This window comes from Hirundo rustica, chromosome 13, assembly GCF_015227805.2.
Source record: "Hirundo rustica isolate bHirRus1 chromosome 13, bHirRus1.pri.v3, whole genome shotgun sequence".
NCBI lineage: Eukaryota > Metazoa > Chordata > Aves > Passeriformes > Hirundinidae > Hirundo > Hirundo rustica.
Genome location: NC_053462.1, coordinates 11,071,756 through 11,089,377, shown reverse-complemented (window position 1 = coordinate 11,089,377; position 17,622 = coordinate 11,071,756). Strand labels below are relative to the sequence as shown.

The 17,622-nt window shown below is 38.5% G+C and overlaps 1 protein-coding gene across 9 annotated transcripts in view; it reads right to left on the bottom strand.

The window, feature by feature from the left end:
• ADAMTSL3 (ADAMTS like 3) overlaps positions 1–17,622 on the bottom strand; it is a 177,760-nt gene that overhangs the window by 74,324 nt on the left and 85,814 nt on the right. For all 9 annotated transcript variants that reach the window (XR_005703077.2, XM_040077708.1, XM_040077703.1 and 6 more), the window contains 2 exons: positions 13,620–13,856; positions 355–481 (listed from right to left, as the gene is read on the bottom strand). Coding sequence is in view for 8 of the 9 variants with exons in the window: in XM_040077708.1 (XP_039933642.1) it covers positions 355–481; positions 13,620–13,856 (364 nt within the window). In the remaining variant the exon portion in view is untranslated. The remainder of the gene's footprint in view (positions 1–354; positions 482–13,619; positions 13,857–17,622) is intronic.

Here is a 17,622-nt window from a genome sequence, read left to right as displayed (position 1 = left end):
TATTTCCATGATTTAAAAACATTGCTGCAGCATCACATATATTGCAACATGAGGATACCCTCTAAAATAAGATGTGCATCTTGATGGTTATTCCTGATAGAATGAATTGAGTAGCTCTATTAAAAAAAAAAAAAAAAAAAAAGAAGCATATCTCAAATTCTTTCCTAGCTATACCATAATGTGTGGTATCCTTCATGGAATTTCAATAGACTAATCTAGCACAGACTTTAGAATAAGTAGCTTTTAAAACTGCAAACAAGTATATGGTTAAAAGGTCACTCCAATACAAATGCTAATATACAAGCAGAAAACACAGTCAAGGATAAAGTACCATAGGATCAATTTGCAACCTACTTTTTTCTGGTGAGACATGTGCCTTAGCTTGTCCCCTCACAAGCCTGCATGTTGAGCCATCTCCCGCACAGATTCCACAGTTGTCTTCCTTGGCATTGCTCCCAAGTTGTCGATCACAGCCTACTGCCTGCCAACATCAACACCACAGTCAGAAGGAGGGCAAAGCTGTAGTAGACATGCTCAGGTTTCTGGAATTTTATTTATTATGTTATCCTTTTGATTTTATGAGTTGGCCTCCTTCTATCAAAGCATATCTTGCCATTTAGGATTTTAAAAGCATGCTGTCATTTCCATGATTTTAATAATGAACCACAACAACTGACATATTAAGCTATTCAAGCATAGATTCAAGCAAAATATATGAATCTGTTTCCCACTACTTATGTTCATTCGAACACCACTGAGCATCATTCTTTCCAACACAAGGCGTAACTATGTTATTTACGATTTGGTTTTCATCACCTGTCTAATTACGTCTGAGAAAGGATAAATGTAATTAAATAATCCAAGTTAAAAATTTAAAGGGCACTCAACCTTCAGCTTCCCAGACAGGGTGTAGAGGGCAGTGCTAACATTCTAGTGTCTTGGCCAGTCAGAACTTAACTGGTATTTGTGTAGATCTGTTTGCCATTTACATCAATGTCAATTACACACACATTTGCTAACCAGCTTTTCGAAAACTTGGACAATTCACTTCTCACTTTTTGATTTTTTCTGGTTTATGAATATAAAACTCATTCTATAAAACTTTCCAGCGATTATTATAAAAACACCCAAATTTAACACTGCCAAAAATTCAAAAAGCAATTTAAAAAAACCTGTCAACTGAAAACCCTCCAAATTATAATGAAAACATTTTTCCAGGTTTTTCTTTTTCTGCATATCAGTGAACACCACAAGAAAGACGGGAGTGAGAACAGAAAGACAGAATAGACAAAATTGACTGAAAGCACCTTCCTGATGAATGGAAGATACATGTTTGGACTCAGCTGTCCTACTCTTCGCCATTTCGTAGAAGAATTTTTCAGGGAGTACCAAGCGTTGAACAATGTGGTAAAAAGCTGATCTCCAGCTTCAAGTTTTCTCAAGTCAGCCTACATGCCTCTTAGCGTCACATATCCCTGACAAGGGCAGCTAATTTGTCATGGGTGTATATACTTAACAAAAATCCAAACCGACAAATGGATAGAAAACCCTCTGGAAACTCACAGTTAAAAGCAGTGCTAGAATTCTGAAACTGGCCAGCACACGCCTCTTCCTATATAAAAATGCTTGGAAGGGGCAGTCTTAGCTGCCAAGATCCACTGCATCTGTGCTGTGCCAGAACTGACACACGATCCCCTTGGAGAGGTGAGCATCGAGTCCACACGTAAGAGGCAGGGCTGGGTCTTCCAGTCTGACTTAGCACAGACACACAAATCACACACATCCACTGCCAAACACGGAGAAATGCAATCTCAAAGTTTCACATGTCTATGGAAAAGAAAACAAAGCAGCCCCACCTTCCCCATCTGCCTCTTTCCCTTATTTTCCAATTCCCTACAGCCTGAATTCCCTTTAGAGGAGGATATCAATGGGGACAGTTTACAGTAGCAGTACTGAGAGACCTGCAGTGAAGGCATCTCCTTCCTAAGGGCTTCAGATTTACCAGAGAAACCAACATTAGCAGCAGGAAATTATTTTTTTCCTGCAACTAAAGGGGATCTTAATCCTATGTAGCCCAGCAAGAAATTAATTTTAAAAAGAAATAAGCCACTTAACACTAACAGTAAATCATTTCAGTTTTAACAAAAAGTTAGTTGTAAAAATAAAGCACATTTCCACACTTTTGAACTCAGACCATCTCATGTGCTTATTTACCACACGGAAGGCATGTGGGAACACTGTACAATATAATTTAGGCATGGATTACAGATTGAAGTATTCGCACTTGAAGTTGTCTCTAGCATGGGCTCTGGGTTCATTATTGACATCCAGAAAAATAAAAAAAGAAAAAGGTTGTAAACAAAGTACTATAAACAAACCTATCTTCACACTTTATATACAATTAACATTGAGAAATTAATGAAAACACCATTTAAGAAACAGAAGCTGACTGGGCCACTCTGTGAATCGGAAAGCAGATGAAATTTCATGGGATATAAAAATACAGTGCTCGACACATTTGCCTCAGCACTGACAACTCTTTCAGTTCCCAGCTCCACAGCAGACTTTCTTTTCTGACCTTAGAAAACTCCTGTGCTTTTCCATTCCAATCCAAGGATGGGGCCTAACTGCAGATCTCCAGCTGACTGAGATGCTGCATGAATTATTCTCCTGAAGTTTGCGAAGCATGCAGATGGTGCAGTGATGGAGACCATACCACTGGTTGAGGGAGTCTGTATCTCTCTTTGGAAGACTTTTAAAATAGTGTTCTCCACTGATTCTCCTGCCCTTATTCACATAAAGATACTACTAGAACATGGAGGTAAGTTGTATCACTGCAAGCGCAATCTCTCCACAGATGTCTCAAATACATCTCCATTTCATAGTGTAATCTCCTTTTCTAAATATTAAAAAACTGTTTATTCACTCATCAACTAATTTCAAAGGAAAAAAATAAGCTGCACAACATGATACCCTGTGTGGAAAAGTGTGATTTTTCTTCATCTAAGCTCTTTTTTGGGGCTGCAGATGCTGCAAGTCTTTAGTGGGAGGAGGGCACTGAGCAAGACCAGTCCATCAGGGCCCTACATGACAATAACAAACATCCAGTCTGGGTTCTTACACACAGCCCCTGTGAAAACAAACTCCCGTTGGGTGTAACAAAAATTACACAACTGCGCAAACACAAAGCATTATTGTGTCCTTCACGGAATGCAAGAGAAGATAATCAGCACAGCAGCATACTTTAGAGGACTGTTTCATATAGTATTATTGCTTATTTTTTAATAATGCACAAATGCCACAGAAATAAAACAGGAGTGCAAGGGACTCGGACGTGGGAAAAGGTTTACAGCTCCCCTGAGAGCAAAGGTGGTGTGCTCAGATAGATGCATTCACCCTCTGCAGATTTCCTGCCCAGATTATGTTTACATCAGCTGTTACAAATATGAATATCAAGCAATGATATCCAGGAACACAATTTAGAAAACAACTCATATTATAATCACAATTTTGACTTGAAGTGAGCACCGTACCTCAGATTTTGTTTAACTTGCAGCACCCAAAAAATTCCACAGGTTTTTAAGTGAAAAGCCACAAGTTTTGAGCTAATTCATGAAGGAATCTTAATGAGTGAACACGGGAATGGGAATACTTCAAAGCTCAGAGTCTAGAGCCAGCCTTTTTCATGTGTTTGTAAACCCTTTATCAGGTATTTCTCAGGTGAGATGAACAGCCACAGATCTCACCAGAAGAACAGGAAGCTGTAAGGTATGGCCTTGGAAACTGGGTCTCAAAAACATATTGCATTGTGACACCAAATATTTTGAATTTAAGGTATTCATATTTCAGCCAATAGCTACGAGGGGAAAAAATGTGTTTGATGAAACATTTTGAAAACAGTAAATTTGGTTATTTGCAAATAAAGCTGCAACAAGAACAAGAAAATGATAAATAGCAACAGCCTTCCTCCGCTTCCTCCGCACAACCTCAGTCAGCCAAAGAGGCTGATGATCCTCACAATTAAGGCATTTTGTAGGATTAATTTACCTCACATTGCTTGCTGTTTGCAGAGCAAAGGGATCAGCTATAAATATTACAGGCAGACTGGGAAAACATCTGCAGGCTTTTAGGGCATAGTCAGAAATAATATTAGGTGATTTTAACACAGGCTGAATAAATGAAACAAGTGATAACACAAACTATGTAATGGAAGGATTGGGACCCTGTGAATTTCAGAAATTTGTAATCATAAACATCATCATCCCAAAAAATGATACAGGTATTGTAATGACCAGGTTGTAATTGAGCTCCTCAGACAGCAAGGGAGAATATTCACCAATACATAACAAAACAAACAGCAAGTAGAAATTTAATATAAAAAAGAGTATTGAGGAAATGAGCACTTTGAGAATTTATAAAATTGTCCACAATGGGGTATCGATGAGTTTGGATATGGCAGGATTATTTTCAGAAACAGGCCTCCAATCCATTACTATTTTAGGACAGAACCTGAATATGTTTCTTGTCTGTTCTTAGAAAGAAAGAGAGAAAAAAAAAAAAAAAAAAAAAGAAAGGAAAAAAAAAAAAAAAATGACATAGAGGTTATAGAACTATATATAGAAAGCATCTGGTTAAACAGTGAACAAAAGCACTCATCTGCCTCAGCAAACCTCAGCATGGCAGTGCTGCTGTGAAAGACAGTCCTGAAAGGTGTTAAATACTTTGTAGCATGCTTAGAATAGTTCATGTAGGTTCAGAAAGGCAAAGGAAGAGCAAAGGTCAAAAATATAGTAATATAGATGAAAGAGAAAAATGAAATCACTGCTGATATGTTAAAAGTCACCATGGAACATTACAAATACTTTTGCAAATACGAATCCAAAAATCACTCAGAAGCTCATGTAAAGCTGTTTCTCTAGGTCATATTCAATTAGTAGTATTTCAGCTGAGGAATTGGACTTAAAGAAATTAATGTAGAATGTTAATTTTGATTCATGAAGGTCCAAGAATAATCTGTAAAATTCAATGAGCTTCCTTTGTTAAGATGTTTATAATTAAGTATGATAAGAAAATGGACAGGACTGCCAGGTGAGAGAATTTTAACTGAAATTTCTATATGGTAAAAAAGCATGATAGTGAAAAACAAGGCAAATCCCACCCACACCCTCACTCCCTCCTTTCAGAGACCTCTCATCATAAATATAAATGTGAAAATGGACTAGCATTGCCAGTGCAGAGTCTGATACAGGAGCCAGTTTTAGAATTTCAACATTTACTTTAGCCCTCCTGAACTGTGGCATTACCTCAGCTGGCCACTCACCTCCAGCTGCAGGCACTCCCAAAACAGGCACAGCACCACTTTTTTGTAGAATTCATTCTACAGCAGTGAGCTTTCAGTTATAAAAATATTACATTTCAATTATTCAAAAAGGTTTCAGGAATGTCAATGACTCAAGATTATATAATTCAAATAAATAAGTCAAAGATACACCTACATTTTATAAAATAAAAATATTTATTTCAGAGATGAGTAAGACCACCCATCTCTGTGTAACAAGCATCATATAAGTGCTAAGTGTCATTATTACTATCAAAAGCATGAAATCATACACAGCAACATGGATAATTATAAATAATATTTCTCTTTCAAAGTGAGCTTTCCCCCTTCTAGGGTCCTCTGGAGCCAAAGATCCAGGTATAGCCAGGAAAAACAAATGTTCTGAGTTCTCCTAATAGAAGCGGCCACAAAAGAATAAATCACTGCTATTTTTATTTGTGACAGATACATAAATTCTATGAAACATTAAAACTGAAGCTGCACTAGTGCCATTATTTTTCTATCTACCGTGTCAGACTAAGCTCTTTAGCAGACACGCCATTTAAATATTCAGCAATGTATTTGTAAAATACTAAATCATTTACTACTTTGACTAATAAATTCATTACTGATACAGACTCATTTATCAGTGATTCCATTAAAATGATTATGTAAGATTCTGTTTTGCAGTGTTCTATGTTTACTTCAGGGACTGGCAGCTCAGTGTCAGGGAGCAATGCCCTTTATTAATGTGATTTGGTTTAATAAAATGAAAACAGAAAATCAATTCAACAGTATCTCAATATGATATAATTACCATCCTTCTACAGCTGCTGAGCAAACCCTTCAGCTGCCAGAAAACCCAGCTGAAGGCTACTCTGGGTACTTCACTATTTGTGTGCTTCCATTGGCCTGGCTATTTCAAAGGATGCACAAAATGTGTATTCCAGGAACAACTTGCAAGTGGAATTTCAACACAAACATACAGATGCATTTAGCGAAATTCAACTGAAGCAGAAAACCCAGCAAATCATTTATGGAGAAGTGCCCAATGTGATTAAAATGTCAAAGGAGTACTGTATTTCTGCTGAGCAAGGAACTGCGCTGCAGAATGCACAAATGGAGATGATAATTGTATTCCTCACAAGAATGTGATAGAGTTAGTGCACAGGAGATCCTCCCCCTCAAGGGCTGAACAGTCTGTAATTATCTCAGTACACGTCCAGTGGTTTTTATTTTAAAATTGGCCAGCAGCAGATCTGCTGGAGCTGTACCTCAGTAAGGGAATCCTGCGCTGGCTGGAGCACTGACCTGCTGAAGGGTGGCAAAGGCTTTGTGCTCCAGGTGCAGGTGCCTTCCACTGCCTTTAAAATTTGTCCAGATTTGCAAAATATAGTGTGAAAGTAAACTATTACACCAAACGTATCCAATGAAGAGATCTGACTGCCCAGCCACCAGGACAGCAGTATTTGGACTGCTATAAACCAAATTATTTATTTCAGGTTTTGAGAGATGAGAACTTAGATACAAATGAAATAAAAACATCTACATACTTCTAAAGGTTATCAGCATTGCCCAAAATACAAGATAGCCTCCAAATTACTTCTGACAGAAATGCCCTTTCCAAGTTTTGTGACTTGACTAAGAAAGGACATGTTTTATTTCAGCATTTACTAGTAAAGGAAGAAAACAGTGAATAACATGCTCAAAAAGACAAATATCTATAGCATGTTTATTAGAATCACTCAGTAGGGAAAATTAAAATCCTATGGATCTTGCTCAGAGAAAAGGAATTTCTATTTCCAAAAACACAGACACTCACAAAATCCAAAACTCAAAGAAATTAAGGTTGTTTCATTGCACAGTTGCATGTGCTATCACATTACAGAGACCTCACTGCATCAATGTCCGCAATTTGCTGCATTTTCCCCTGCTCTACTTGTCTTAGCACAGAACCCAGCACAGGCAGATGTCAGGACTGACTGAATCCACACAACAAATAACTAATTTTAAATATGGCTATGGGAATTCATGGCAATAAAAACATGAATAAAAAATCTGTCATGTGAAAATCCTCCTCTCCCTTGATCAGTATTTTCCATGTCTCTTTGCCCTGCTATAAAACCTTTCTGTCATTCAAAGCCCATCTATTCACAGACTTTGCAATCTCTGCTCACATCCTTCACTTTGTGATAGCTTCAGCTTCCACTTTATTCCTGCACAGATAAAATATGTCCCCAGAGAGAACATAAAGAAAAAAGCTTCCACTGTCTCTTTCCCATGCTCATCATCCACAAGTAATTCATTGTGACAAGCAGAGGGAGAGATATCAGAACATCCCTCCAATTAAGCAAGTTTCTTTTTTTTTTTTTTTTTTAATTGACTTTTAAAAGTAGTGTGGAATCTTAGCTTTCAAGCACTGCTTTCAAACCCTACTTTATCCTCACTGAGGATTTATCTTGCTCTGAGTCATGATTTTCTTCTCACATGGTCCTGATTCATAACTCTTCAGTTATGTCTGAGCTAACAAAGGCCTGATTGTGGCACTGGTTCTCACATCTCTGGAATCACACCAGCCCAGGACAGTAGCAGTCCAGACAAGCTGACACAGGCTTCAGCATGTGCTAATTAACAGAATAAAGCCCCTCCAGGGACTTTGTGCACGTACTTGGGACACCAGTGAACTTCCCAGCCCATCTCCTCCCGGGACATGAAGCTGCAATCCCAGCGGCTGAGGTGAATGGGCAAAAGATATGCTGGGAGGAGGAAAACTTCCTCTGTTTAAGGATTTTCAGTTCCTCACAGGTAAGAAATCAGGCAGTAAAGGCAGAGTGTGTCAAAATGCAAACCTCAGAACAGAGGTGTAAAATAAGTCAGAATGATGGGCACAAGGAGACGCTCCATGGTGTTCAAATTCCCAAGCCATCCATACAGAGGAAAAGAATTTAAAGCAATAAAAAAACACCCAGAAAATAAAAAAATACAGTGCATAAAATTCACTGCATGCTAAAGAGCTCCTAAAAAGACTTTCCACATATTTCTGCTGACATTTTATATCTGAAGGCAAGAGGCTAAAGAGTGTTCCACAACTCTGTAAATCCACTTCCATCAAATAAAACAAAGTGTTTCCAAAACCTTTAACTCTTACTACAGGATCTGTCACATGCTAGAGGAGCTGAGAGATTATAGGACCACCCAGCAGGAGCAAGTACCCTTTCCCACATGGTCTCCATTTTAAAAAAAACACACATACACACAACCAGAGGATAGGACACAAACTCCCAGTGAGCCTCTTTTTTGTGAGAACGCTTTCAAAAAAGAAATCAGTATATGAAATCAAATTACTTTGCCCGTTTTCTGGCTGGGTTCAGCCAAATCTGCCTTGCTTGGTGAAGTCAGCACTGGGGGATTTGAAGGTTGCTAAATCTCTACTTCAAGATGACACCCAAATTATGAGTTTTTCTTCTATCACTGCTCACATGATTTAGGCCCTTGCTAGGCTGGGAAGTAAAGACACATTTGCACTCAGCTCACTGAAACAAAACACAACTTGACAGAGGATCACTTATGATCAAAGAAGTATAGATAAGAAACTGGAGACCAGAAAAAACACACTACTCATCTGACAAGAAAGAATAAACTTCCACAGTTAGAAATCCCTATAGAGAGCATTCTCCATAAGAAACAGTAGGAGAGAGAAAAAGACCTGGAAAGAAACACCAGTTTCTAGCAGCAGCAGAAAATAAAAACAAGTGATTCCAAAAGACCTTCTCAGTTGTCTGAGAGCATGCTGTAATTGTTATTTATTTATAAAAGCACCCCACCGAGTTGCCAACCATGTTATTGCAAGGGAACAACTACACCAAGGGGGGCAGTGACATTCAAAGGTGGGCAAGTGCAGCCCTTGAAGGGTGGCTCCACGATATGCTGGCCTGGGCAGAGTCAAGAGCTTCCAGAGATGAGAAACCAGCCACCTGAGGCTAAGGAAGGAGGCGTTGACAGGCTGCTTAGGATGTGTGCCTAGCTCAGCCCCATCCTCCAGAAGGAATTCTGGAGAGCCACCAACACCTCCCAGCTGAGCTGCAGCTGGAGCTCCCCACTCCCAGTTTTATGACCCCTGTCACACGTGTGTGCAGTCACATGAAGGTTTTCATACGTAGCTCGGAGAGCCAGGAAGTTTTGTTGGGTCTCCCTGAGTAACTGCCAGTCTTTCTGGGCAGGGTCCAGCCTGCCATCTCCAGTGCAGTAACGTGTAGCCAGAGTACAGGGGGTCCTTCATGCTCCAAAATGCACTCTGCGCATTTGATAATTAGTGGTACCCAGGAGAGAATGCCAGGTTTAGTATAACAGCTGGCTTGACACAGAGCTACCTCAAAATTAATTCTTCCTATGAATCACTTAAGGGCTAAAACGAAGGAAAAAGGAAATGCAGACTTTTTTTCTAATTTTTAAATATTAAAAAAAGATCAAGAGTAAGTATTAATTTGGGGGAGGGGGGAAGGTGTTTTTTTTAGCAACTATTCAAGAGTTAACTATACAGATTAACAGATGTTAGAAACATGTCTGCAGTAACATGGGATGGAAAGGAAACCTTCCTCTCACAGTGTCTGCACATCAAATCTCCTGTGCATCTTGAGCAGTCCTTGAACATATTTATAGGCAAAAAAATGTATCTGCAGGAACCAAAAGAGAAATTACACAAAACAAGCAGTTTGAGAAAGCAGCTTTCAGGATAAAAGGAGTCAAGATTCAAAAGAAATTAATAACCTGCTATAATTTTAAGTTTAAAACACAAACAAAGCCTATTAAAAAAAAAAAAAAAAAAAGAAGTGCAAGAGTCTTCCAAGAGCTTACAGAAACTGTTTTCAATGAAAACTCTGACAGATATTTACATCCAATATAAGAGTGCTTTGGTGGTGAGTGATACCTACTGGCCATATGATGACATGTGACAGAAGAGAACCAGCATGGCAGAGGTTGATGGCGCTCCACTTGACATGTGGGATGTGTTCTGATGTCAGCTAAATTTATGCCATATGCTACAAAGCACAGTGTAGTGTCTGCCTTTTTTGGAACACAAACAACTTGCTGACACTAAATGGAAAGTTCACTGCAGGATTTACATCATCCTTGACCTAATTGTGACAGCCTAGGACAGAACTACTCAGGCTGCTCCTTAGGACTCCAGATTTTTTGGGTGATGCGTGTATTTGTTGTCCAAACATATTACTCCATATTAGGAAAATTGTCACTGTAACCATTTCAGGTGCTGGCACGAGTAACACCCCATTCTGCATTCTGGTAGAAAAAAAGCAGGTCTGCACAAATTAAAAACAAAACCCAAGAAGAGGCAGGGCCCCAAAGCAGGCGGAATAACTGGGTAAATGTTGCCCACATATGTGTCTGACATGCAGATGTTTTTAAATGTCTCCTCCCACATCCAGATGGGCACAGCAGGAACACATTATATGAAAAAAAAAAAAGTTTTGGAAGTTATGCAGAGACTAGAAAAAATATCAGAAGTGTGAAAATCTTGGCAGTGAAGTTTTGACCTGTCCCCATTTTACACAACAGCCCCAGATATTTGGGCTGGTAACAGAGGCAGGCCAGTAGCAAACTAAAATGATCACATTGTTTGAATGAGTTAAGCCTCAAGAAACCCCAAAATATCTTACTAACTTTCCCAATAAGCCTTTCCCTACTCCACCCTCTTTAGATTTCACCTTCTGTAAAGCCTCACACCTCCCATTCAGAGTGCAGCTTTGTCATCTCGCAACTTTTTTTTGATAGAGCTTATTTAGCTTGATTTGCTTGATAAGGGAAGTGCCATGGACCAGAACTGAAGCTGGAGAACAAGAATTCACCATCTTTGTAAATTCATATGCTGCCAAGGTGGGAGCTTGAGCAAGAGGCAGAATCAGCGATGCAGCCCTAACTTAGCAGGAACACAGATGAAAGTGAAATCCCATTGGGGAGGAGGAGCAGTTGAGTCAATTTGAGACAATAAATGAGCAAAACCAGCACCAGTCCCCTTTACAGCAAGTCTTTGGTGCTCCCAGGCATAGGAGTGAAGATACCCACACCAGCAGTGTGAAGTGCTCATGAGTTAGCTGTAAAAACACTCGCCAAGTAATTTGCTGGCTGCGCCAATTACATGTCAGAACCCACCAGACGGATCTCACAGCAACAATTGTGGAGAATCACGACTGTGCTGTCTCTCTCTTAAGAGCAGTTGACTAAATAACCATGTTTTTTCTGGGAAAGATTAGGCATCAATTTGTTTTCTTTTCCTGCTCAAACAGGGGTAACACGAAGCTCTGTGTTGGTTTTCTGAGGAAGACCCCACCTGCCACAGCCCCTTTCACAAGTAAGAAACTCTTCGCTCTGCCCCCAAAATAGTTTGTAAAGAGGAAAAGGTTATTTAAATGAATCTTCATTTAATTTAATTGAATTCTACTTCATTTTTTTTATCTCAATAAAATTATCCAACACTAAATTATCAAATATATACTTTAAAAAGCAAAAAAACCTTCAATTTGTGCAAAAATACCTCAGGCATAGCCAGTGACTTCAAGAAAATAAGGTGAAACAGTTAACTATTTATGAGTTTCAGCAATAAATTTAAAAAATTGAATAAGTTACAGCACAGTACACATTCTAAACATGTTTGTTCTATGCTTTTTTTTTCCTGAAGATGCTACCTCACACTGAAAAATATTTCTGTGACATTGGAAGAAATAATGAAAAAAATAAAAATGGGAGACAGAGAAAAAAAATTGATTCTCATCAACAGTGTAAGAGTTCCAGTACCTGCTTCTGGAATGATTAATTTTTTCTTCACCACTTCATTTATTCTAAAAATGGATAATTTACATTTCAAAGCATTTTATAGCATATATACATGTGAATACTACGAAATGCCCTTTTTACCATCCCTCCCAACTATTCTTCACAAAATTGGATCCACTCTGGGCAAAGAGAATTTTCTGCCATGTATGAAAGATGGAAGAAGGTGTCTGAAGTCACTGTGGGAGACAGCACCCTGAGCACAAGCCCTTGGAAAGCCCAGAGCTGCCTTAGATGCAGCCTGACACTCAGGGCGATAGGCACAGGCAGGAAAGGTGCTGTAAATTTACCTCCTGGAACAGACTGGGCAATCCTCCTGCATAAAAGCCTTTTAGTTAGGATAGAACCATCACTAGGAACATGGCACAAGAAATATATCACTTGGCAAGTGCTCCCAGAGTTTCTAGAGGTATATCCTATTCCAAATAGAGGGTAACAAACACTGCTGGATCCCACAGTGAAGCACTGTTGACAAATGAAGTCTCTCTGTGAGGAATTCTTCTGTTTCAGAGGCAGCAGATGCGCCGTGTGTTGACACGACTGGCATTGGAACTGCAGCATACACAGAAGTCACATAAAACCCACAGCGAGGTCCAGATCATATATTAATGTTGCTATAATCCATGCACCAGTCTTCTGCCAAATGTGTCAAATTTTCCTCTATAATAGAGCTATTTTTCTCACTGGGCCATATCCTGCATTTTTGAGTCACACACATTTTAGACATTTAACAGAGCAACAACCACTTGCAGAGAAAGAAAACTAATTGCAATAACATGTCCATCCTCTATAAACTGCTCTGTTCACAAAACCAGTTTGCAATATTGCTTAATTAATGAAACATGGGCAAGGCTAGCAAGCCTAAAATATTATAATACTCTACTTTTAGACTAACTGTATAAAGTCAGTAGCATAACTAATAAAAAATGAATATATCTAGAAATACATATTGCCATTTAAAGATTTGAACAATCAGTTCATGCAAACACAATATATAGTCGCTCAGCCACACGACAAAACAGACCTATATACTCACACCTGCCATTATGGGCTGAATCCCATAAAATGTCCAATTTTCTCCTTAACAGAGATTATATGAGACTCAGAAAATGAATCAAATTAAATGGAAGGCTCTGCAATTTCATCACATCCTCACAGATACGCTAAATTTTGGAAAGCTACAGCTACAGTAACTAGGTTCATTAATTTTTACATGCATAAAGAAAAGAATGAATTAATTTTATTGGCCTTTTATCTATATAGATAAATATCCATGGCTAAGGCAGTCAGGAAGTTTTGTGTCTTCCTGAAAAGATAAGTTAGCTACAATCCATTTGACAGCACTTCCAGATACATCTAAACTGATAAACAGAATGAAAAACAATCCCAAAGCACCCACTGAAGAGCAAAGTGCCTCACAGCAAAGGCCCCATTCAGATTCACACCATGAACATACCTGGCAAATTCCACTGATGCACATATCCAAGGATTCAGTATTGCATCGAGTGCCATCTAGCACTTTTGGGGCAAGCTCCACAACCAAGTTCTTTCCCAGAGCTTGACATTTCAGGGCACAAGGTGCAGTAGGATCATTATACACAGGGATCCACTCGTAGAAGTGTCCCTGGTATTTGACATCGTTGTAGGCAGAACATTGTTGTGCTCTAAAGTCACCAACATCTGAAGGACAGTCCTGAAAACAAACCAAAATATATATATTTTTTAACTAGGGAACACTGCATTTGCAGTGAAGTTATCTGATGAATAACACAGAAGCTCTTCAGGCAGGCTTGGTTCAAGAAATTATCTGCTTTGACAAATACCCCACACTACGAGGTTTTACTGTGTATATTAAAAGAATTTATCTTGCTTAATCCATTTCTCAGAGTGCAAGTAGAGAATATCATGCATTTGAGCAATAACAATACACTTGATATGAGAGGATAATTAAAAGTGGCAATTTTTATGATACAAGGTAGTGCAGTAAAAGTCTCATTCTATAGTAAGAATTAGCTTCAAAGGGAATGTATATATTTTAAGTAACTACAAGGCGATGTCTAATATTTTGTATTTCTCTTTTCAGTAGCTTTTCCCACTAAAGCATTTCTGAGGCTTCTGTACTCATTTATCAGTTCACATGTCAAAGTAATGAAAGAGATATTAATGCTACACATAAATAAAAAAATAAAATTTGCTTAATTAATTGTTTAGTATTGCTTGGAAAAAGCACAAGATTTAGGAGGAAGCACCAGAACTTTCAGTGCTTGGTCCTTTAGTCTAATTACAAAGCACCTTCAGCTCATGGAAGCAGTAAGGCTTATTTTGTTGGAATAAAATAAACTTCAAACTGGTAACAATTGATTCTGTATTTCCAGTTCTAATGAGACAATTTCCAACCTTTTCCCACTCAGCACCTTAGCATACATAGCTGAAAGACCAAATATGAAAACTGCTTGAAATAAAATGTTCTAAATTATTTTTTTCTACATGAAGCATTGCACCCAAACAATGATGTTAATATTAAACTATGGTGACAGGAATGGAGATTGACTTGAAAATAACTTTGGTAAAGTACTGGCAAAGGAGTTACTGTGTCAAACAATTCCTCACTGCAGACTTCATTTGAAAGTATGTCCAGCGTCAAAGAGTCCATAGACCAGACTGAAAAGATATTCTTCCAAGAATTCCAACTGCACATATAAGCCAGATGTGAGGCTGATTTTAGCAAAGTTTTGTTTTCATTGGATGGAAGACTGAAAGATTTTGATGTGTCAGGCAAACTCATGGAACTTATTACTAAGTATTAGTTAACAATACTGATCCCAAGCACAGCTTCAACCTTATCAGTGAACTGAACCTTCCCTGAATAAAGCTGACAAAAAAGTAAGTGCATTATACAGGACTGGGGAGTAAAATATACAGGAGAAAGTTTTGAATTTCAGTCCAATGCTCCCAACAATATTGAACTCAGTATGGGGGTTTTTTCACCATGGCAAACAGTAGCCTAGAACTGTCTTTGAACTGGTTGTAATCTGCATAAAATACCTTCTAAAAATCAATATTCTATCTACTGACCAACACATGGAAATTTTGCAGCTGAGCACTGAGCAAGTAGCTGAAAAGTTCAGTGTCTGTCTAATGCTACACCTTACAGTGACAATAATTTCAAATTATACTAATGCATTTTTATTATTTTTAATCTGGAATAATGCTAGTTTGAGCCATATTTTATGAAACTATACAATGATGGAATAAGACACAGGGAGAATTTTACTTCTACAAAGTCCCTCAAGTGAGAGGTCCTACAAACATCAAGTAAATACTCTGAGACACCACACATATTTACTGTAGTGTCATTCCCCAGAAATTCACCAAGTTTGCACTGGTGTAAATGAGAGCAGAATTTTGGCTCTGACTTATCTGTCACCTCTCATTTTCCACAACAGCAAGTCTAAAAAGCAGAGAGGACTTCAGAGTTCATGTGGATACCATATGGTTCCCTTCCACCGATGCAGAGGAGCAAGTAACGATCAAAAACTAATAAGTGGACATCAGATTCAGGTAAAGTTAGAAGCTGTATTTGGGCACAGCGTTACTCAGCCATGCACAGATACATTTTCATCACAAAGAATTAAAGAGTAATCTGTAAATCAGGCAGAGTGATGGCCCTCAGCTGAGGTCTGACAGGCTGTTGTTACAATCCATTATCACTGGGTGTTGATGCGATGCCAAGACACAAACACCACAAAGTCAGGATGTCAGACCCGGGGTTACTGTATGTTTCTCATTGATTCAACACAACGCAGCTCCTTCCTTCCACTCGCCTCCTGGCTGCTTCAGAGCAAATGAATTCTCATCTCCCTATTCTCTTTTGGCATCTTCAAAGAACCCAAAGTGATTCTGGCAGCTCGATTCACATGCCAGCTCCACCTGCTTTACGTTTGAGCTCTGTTCAAAAGCAGGAGCATAAAAAGAGCATCACAGAGGGGTATCAAAGAACTGAAATTATTATCATTTGCATTATATCAGAGTTTGGATGGCAACCAAGTGCAGATCCCAGTCTTCCAGGGAACAATAAATATTTGTGTTAAGAAAGGAGTTTAAAGAGAAAGACAGCTAAGCACAGAACGAATGCAATCAAGACAACAAGAGGACTCGTAAACATCAGTTTAATTCCATTAGAGTGGGTTGGAAAAGTGAAAGGGAGTTTAAAAAACAAAAAGGAAAAAGCAGGGCAAAGATGTGAGGGGTAGGCAAGGGTGAACCAACATTCAGGAAGCGGGCAAGGTCATAATATCAGATAATGACATGGGGGAACCAGCCCTCATCCTGTTTGTATGTCTCTGGTTTTAATCTATTTCAGACATCACTTCATTCCACCATTCCCTCCTTCCTCTCAATATTTCACATTTTTTCTTACTTGTTAAATTATTTTGCTACTAATTTCAGGATTTCTCCAATTTCTTAATTTCAGCAATAGCTTTTGTCTCACACTCAATCCACTGAACTATGGCCAGGCCATTTGTAGCTTCATACACTGCATAAGGAGCTGAAGACGTATCTATGAGGTCTAATACATGAAAATGTTGGCAAAAAAAATCACACCCAGACCTTGCAGCGGAATGAATTGTATTTATGACATGACTTATGAACATATTAGACAGATCTAAAAAAGATGCTTTAGACATGACTACCATGAAGATTAAAAACACATATATATAAATTCCCATATTTTTTGTGACAGATTATTAAAAACTACTGCATCCAAGGGCTGGTTTCTTATGAAATGTATCTTTGAGTTTTGGCAATGAGTGCCCTCAGCCTTCAAAAACAAAGCTGACCTGGGAAGTCTGTATCTTTGTAGGCAATGTTCATGTACAAAATATGAAAGTTGCATCAGACCCTGTGACTCTTGCCAACAATCGCTCCACTGAAAAAAGCACAAAAGGGAAGGCAAGAAAATTCCCAGTAAAAATGATGACACCAAAGAAAGTCTAGCCCTTTGTCTAGTTTTATTCTTTGAATCTCATTTTGTTGAAACTCAGCCAAAACTGATGAAGTCATTGTTTTGTTTTCTTTTTGAAATTAGCTCCAGGTCCTGTGTTTTTCCTACAAAATTTTCAGATTCTAAGTAGAATCAAGATACCTGAGCTGGAAACCACCCCAGGCAAGGGAGCCTTATGGTGCACCAGCATTATAAATATAAACTAAATAAATGAACAGATTAGAGAGAAACGATGTAACTCAAGATGAAATATTACAGTCTCAAGTCGACACAGTACAGCCAAGATTTTTTGAATGGGATAAATCAGAGTTTAAGTGGATGCTGGGACAGTTATAGATGAATGTGTTGAACAAGTGCGAGTATTATCTGTACAAAATAAAAGTTTACAATGGAACTAAACATGGGGCTATCTTTTACAAAGTAGTGTTTTTTCTTACTGTAGAAGAATCACTGT